Here is a 6,232-nt window from a genome sequence, read left to right as displayed (position 1 = left end):
TTTCACAGATTACTTTTTACCATTGAATTACATGCGCCCTCTGGGTCTACTGTGCAAACTGCTTGAATCTGGCAACCTTTTGAACGGGAACATGTAGCAGTTGCAGTACACTGTTTATTCCCGCTCTTCGTCGCCGTTGTCATTCTACTGTATTGAGACCATCTGAAAATCGTTGATATTTGCGAATGAATTTAACATTATATAAGAACAGGGATCAGAGATTTCAGGTTTAATCAACGCACTAATGCTATTCTTAAAACCAAAAAGATCTTTGAATCTTTGAATACACGTATTACAGCCTTGACCGAATTGATCTGGAAGTACTCGGTAACTAAATCCAAATACTCACGGGTAATATATGCCACAAGACCGTACAATGAAGCCATCAGGACATGTGGCTATCGGGTTTCTGGAATAGGTTGTTCTAACGACACGATAATCTTGCTGATCACAAATATATTCACACGTGGCGATTGGCTGAAATAGACCACGCAATTGAACTTTTAAATTTCATCATAGTTTTCCAGAGATTCTTCTGTTTTCGACATCAATTTATACAGGACTATGGGTCCAGTAGGGTCAACTGAGTACCTTTTACTTTTGTTATTATCAAGGGAAGAAGGTCAAGCACCGATTAGTAGAATGGGGAAAAATCATTGAAATATTGATAACTTCCTTCCAGTACCGGGTACTTCCGAACAGCTTAGAGCTGATGGGACAAAATTTCCCATATTAATTCCAACTCCTGAATCCGGCTCTCTTCGTGACAAAATACCAGCTGTGTTTATATATCCCGTGGCCCTTCTAAAGACCTAATAGACTCTCAGAACCATTCTATAAGAATCATAGTTGATTTAAAAAAAATAAACCTTCCCCATGATTTCTATTTCTAAGGCTAAATAGTTACATCCCCTGAAATAACGAAGCTCAAGTGATCCACTCCATTGGTTTAAGTGTGCGGAGGTAAATGGGAATAAATAACCATCCAGATGAGCGATCAGTGATCATCGAAAGTATATAATTTGCTTTTTTTACTCACCTTGACTTTTGGTCTCCCGGCGGTATGCGTCACCTTACACCGATCAGTTCCTACCACCATATTCGAGTCACAATCGCTTATCGAGGAACATCGGCATTGGACAACGAAAGAACCACCTGGACATTGAACTTCGCTGGCAGCATCGTCACCAGTCCCAGTTGCAGGCCCTGTGACCTCTGTTTTGCCAACAACTCCACTCACAAACAGGATACCTAAAACCGAATTGATGATTGATTGAAGACATTCATTGGAATGTATATTTCACGAAATAGGTAGGCCTCAAAGATATGTCGTACGATTTGGTTTATACAAAGTTCGGGGTCATGTTTACAAGTTTACAAATTAATTACGAACGAGGTCGATCGAAGCAAATAAAATTATGATCCTACTACCGATTATTATGCCGACGAGAAGTTTCATCTGAAAATTAAAACAATATCAATTATTCAAGAAGAGCATACGTTTTACATGTATATAGGATAATTAATGATTAACAGAAAAATCTTAACGTAAGCAAGGGCGGATCTAGAAAATTTGAAAAAGGGGGCGAACTATGAATAAAAATCGCCGTTGTCGCTAGGGATCCATCCACTTACGTAGCCGAATGGCTGGTCTGATGCTTGTAGAAAGCATTAGAAAATTCATTGTTTTCAAAAAAATTATTTTATATTCCCACTGTTTTTGTTTCAACAACATTCAATTGGAAAAACCGAATATTACGTACCTTGGTATAGATTAAAACTGCGATACAGATTGAATCGTCTGCCGTTTAACTTCATAAAGGATTAGCTTTTAAGGGCTCTTTATGTTGAACACATGACAAAACAGACATTAAATGTCCCTTTTTAAAATGACGTACGGGTATCGAAGTCGTAAAATAGAAATCCATCTTTTTTAAACTTATAATGATATTTCAAAATGACAGTCATTAAGTCAACCAAACGCGACTGCCGCAGGCTTGAATGATTAAAATATAAACTAAATATTCAATGACAATAAAGATTAAAAAGTATCTATGAAATTTATCTATGTTAACTGCATTAACATAACTATAAATTGAGATACTTTATGCATAGGAAACATTCATTTGCCGACTGTTTTCAATTTCGTTTCCACGTGCGCTTTATGACCGTTGAAACATTTGTTTTGCGTTAGCTTCCTCTTGTAATCAAGAATTTTCCACTACTTTGTTATTCATTATCGCGAGGTTCCATTGAGCTTACAATGGCTTTTTGTAATCATTCCAATGGCAAATATCAAGCTTTTGAGTGTGGTTTCGATTGTATCATTACGATCACTTGCTAGTCGTATCATATGTTTCCTGTTTTTGTATTACGTCATCAGTCCATACAGTGGTAACGTTGGGAGATAGTTTATTAGTTTAGATAAATGTACGGAAGCTGGTGTTCGTGGCTAGCGTTGCTGTTATCAGACAACCTGCGTTGATGCGTACGTCTTAAATAAACAATAAATACCAGTTGAAGTAATGTAAATAAACACGTCTGGATGCGACGTATGTGTCCACGTAGGTAAACCTAATATGGTACGGCCATGAGCGCCGATGCGTGCAAAAGATATTTTTAGGTTATTGCGACGTGTGTAGATACGTCAACACTCCATACATGGATTGGAGGAGTGTTGTGACGTGTCATGAATTCCAAGCCATGTGTGGAAGAGTGCCTGCACACGTTACTAAAAATAAAATAATATAAAGGGGAAAGAAAGCTATGATGTTTGAGAAGGAGGCTTGAAAAAGAGAAGGAGGCTTGAGAGAAGTGAGGGAAGTTTTAGGAGGAGGGAACTCGATGGAGAAAGATTGTACACATCTGGTTAAGAGAGAATAAATACGAATAGATAACTTAAGAAGTCGTTCAACGACAAGTTATATACGGGAGCATTATAAGAAGTCAAGAACCAGTACCGAAGATCCGGCCTAGAACACAGTAACCCCTCATAACAATCAGTGGTAGAGATTCGAGATCACAACTACAGTATAGTCATCAATGTTATGCACATTTTTCATTTGTTTTTCTAAACTTTTTATTTATTCTCAGATGATCTCGCACAATTTTCGGGGACGATTTCATACGTGTTGAAATAGAAAATGCATGCGTATTACAATGTTATTGTCATGCGTGTTCAAAACTACGTATTCTGAAGGATGTTGATCACTATGCAGTGAAAGACAATGTTATGAATACATCGCATACCATCCTGTTGCATTACCTGCATAATTATGCAGGAACCTATACATGTAGTACAAGAACCAAACTTTCCAGAGAAGCTGTAGTGTGTGTGTGAGGTCTGTTCTAACGTCGTAGTCTTTGCGCTTGGTCAAGCTGATTAAAAGAAAAGTCAATAAATTGCCCATGGGCAAAGTGTGGTTTACCTTGAAAGCTAGAGGTTGTTTGGGGTAAGGGCATTGCTTGAAAAATCTTTTTAATTCGTGACTTCAAAGTTCTACAAGTTTAAATATCTTTCTTAAAGGATTATTTTGTAGTCAAAAGACCAAAGATATACATTTGTTTACGGTCCCCACCAAAAATTTCATAGGATACAGGTAGGCGCGGCATGGAAACTATTTTATATTTTCAAAGAAATAATTTTCATAATATGAAAAAATATTCAAATGAAATTCATATGATGTCACATATCAGAGGGTGGCTGCATGTATGGCCGCGGAAGCTAAAATACCGGTGCAGTAAGAAATCGGCGTATTAGATCGTTTTAAATCCTGGAATTCACCACTTCAATATTCAGACCTCGACCTATGCCTATAGTTTGCTGCTTAGTATTTTCAGATCACAAGAAATAACAATTTATTACAAATTCTATCAAACAGAAAACACAGCGCTCATCTTCTGCTGATTAAATGTCAAATGCGCCAGCAAGCAGCGTTACAGTATCACTATAGTAGTGTATACTGTACGCGCGTGTGTTTGTGTGCGCAACAGTCTAATCTTCTTATGATTTCCGCGCACACGTGGAGGCCTTGTGTAAGTGAATGTTCGCTACACTTCAATGTCAATCAAATCAATCACCGGGTATTAAAATGAAACAATACCTATGGCGAATAATAATTACATTATCACCAGCAATGAGCATTTGAAATTCGCACATATACGGCACCTAGTCCAATGAAACGTTTGCCATTCCATGGCTTTCCCATAATTATTTTAGTAGCGCCGGAATTCCCCGTAAATCCCAAAAACAGCCAATCACATTTTCTCGTAGAGACAACGCCTCCCAATCGAGGTCATTGCAATTTTATACGTAAGAGCTAAGAATTTTCCCGCCAAAAACAGTTTTTCGTAGAATTTTAACTCAGTTGACCATGTCATCGACGGAGGTTCGCCATGTCTTCAATCGCATCGATTATACGTCGTTTAAGCCGAGAACCAATGAAACAAATGCTCACATAAAAAAACGTACCGCGATTTTACATGAATTGGCTCAATGCCAACATCATATCGCTGACAAAGGTAAACCAAAAACATGGATTCTAAAACGTCTTAAGAGTCCATGGTCAAAACCAAGACATGTCTCAGCCTACGAACAGAGGGTAGTAATCAGCTAGGGTCGAGTCACATTATCCCATTTCATTGTAGCAGGTGTTCTAGGTCAGTTCTAGATTACTGGAGGTACCTCAGCACAAAATGGAAAGTTAATACCAGGTAACCTCGTTATAACTTATAGATTTTCTGGTCGGATGAAGCACGTTGTACACTGTATAACGAGGTTCCATTGTGTATCCATTGCACGCACACTGTTCTTTTACGATTTATAAAGAAACAACGTGATTTCCAATATTTGCATTGATTTATTTTAAAACAACGAATACATGAATATTAAAATCATACAGGCCTAGTAATGGGATACAGAATTTTGTGTCATTTAGTGCTCAAAGAAATGCAAAATGATGCTTGTTGATACCGATTAGAAAACATAGTGTACATTAAGTAGAGGGATTTCTTTAATTTCTTCTGGTGTAATCAATTAATCATATATGCAAAATGAGCATTTTATGCACAGTGATTACATAAACATTTAAAATGTTCTCGAAATTTCAAATCCCTCAGTAACTTCATGTGCATAGGGGGCATTCGAGACCAGCATTACTGTAACAAACTGATTACCTCGAAATTGATTCATACTTGCAGCGAATCAAATTCACCAATAATTTCAGTCATTCTTGTTTTGTATAAAAGCTCTTATAATCTCTAAAAAAATATTTAATTCCGCGTCTAAAATCTTCATCATGGCATAAGCCCTTTACCATAATATGATATATATGTATTGCAGGTACCGGGTATTCATTTAATACTGTATTTTCGTTTCAAAAAACTCAATTCACTTCAAGATATTTTTACCTAAGCCAAATAAATCAAATGTTGCATTTACTTCTATATGATAAATGAATGAACAATATCTAACGAAATAAAAAGAAAGAAAATATATAAATAATATATATATAATATAATATAATATAATATAACAAATGATATCTGTAATTTGTGATACCGTACTGTATAGACTTCCTCTTTTCTTGTTAAACTTGGGACCGAAATATCAATGCATTGGATCAGGGAGCGATAAAATGCTTTGAAAGAGCTACAGTGGAACCTTGTTACTCAGGATCATGAAATATGTACGTTATAACCGATAGTTTGTTATATCCAGTAATGAAATTAATTTAATTTTCTTACTTCGGGAAAAATTCATTATTTGTTATATCTGATGAATCGTTGTATCCAAGTTCGTTATAACGAGGTTTCACTTACTGTATTAAGTACTAAGATTTATTTGATTATAATGGAAATGAGTAGAGGAGTCAGTCAGTACTGTGGACGAATAATCTTTCAAGAAAATAAATTCACGAAATTCAAGTAACTTCTAAAAACAATGAACATTTCAAAAAGTGATCAACCAAATTATTTAAGATAGAGCTTAGCAATAGGATCACAATCACCTCGGAATATAACTACATTTATAAACTGTTCATAAAATGTTGTATTCATTTACATTACAAGACCTAAAGCGCAATCGGCTTAGAGCATCATGGAAAATAAGATTTCCAAAAAATTACTTTTGAAATCAGTATCAACGCTATGTTTCTTTGATGCCACTGATTCAGTTGCTTACTTATACTTCCTATTAGAACAAGTATGAAAAATCTGTCAAATTCGATGAAAA

At 36.0% G+C, this 6,232-nt stretch overlaps 1 protein-coding gene across 1 annotated transcript; it reads right to left on the bottom strand.

The window, feature by feature from the left end:
* LOC141909106 (uncharacterized) lies at nt 1–1,800 on the bottom strand. The gene is made up of 5 exons (XM_074799478.1): nt 1,764–1,800; nt 1,429–1,459; nt 1,040–1,251; nt 350–477; nt 1–162 (listed from the first exon to the last, which is right to left on the bottom strand). The coding sequence occupies exons 2-5, from the start codon at nt 1,457–1,459 to the stop codon at nt 3–5; spliced, it is 531 nt and encodes a 176-aa protein (XP_074655579.1). The 5' UTR covers nt 1,764–1,800; the 3' UTR covers nt 1–2.
* Between the last annotated feature and the right edge of the window lie 4,432 nt (nt 1,801–6,232).

Source organism: Tubulanus polymorphus, chromosome 7 (assembly GCF_964204645.1).
Source record: "Tubulanus polymorphus chromosome 7, tnTubPoly1.2, whole genome shotgun sequence".
Classification (NCBI taxonomy): Eukaryota; Metazoa; Nemertea; class Palaeonemertea; order Tubulaniformes; family Tubulanidae; genus Tubulanus; species Tubulanus polymorphus.
Note: the sequence above shows the minus strand (reverse complement) of the source record. Positions and strands in the feature narration are given on the sequence as shown.

Bases quoted from the DNA above. Each gene is read 5' to 3' on its own strand.
- LOC141909106 (XM_074799478.1), bottom strand. From the start codon at position 1,459: ATGAAACTTCTCGTCGGCATAATAATCGGTA. The intron at 1,252-1,428 runs GTAGGATCATAA...ATTCGGTTTTAG, and splicing joins CGTCGGCATAATAATCGGTA to GTATCCTGTTTGTGAGTGGA. The intron at 478-1,039 runs GTGAGTAAAAAA...GGTCTATTTCAG, and splicing joins CCGGGAGACCAAAAGTCAAG to CCAATCGCCACGTGTGAATA.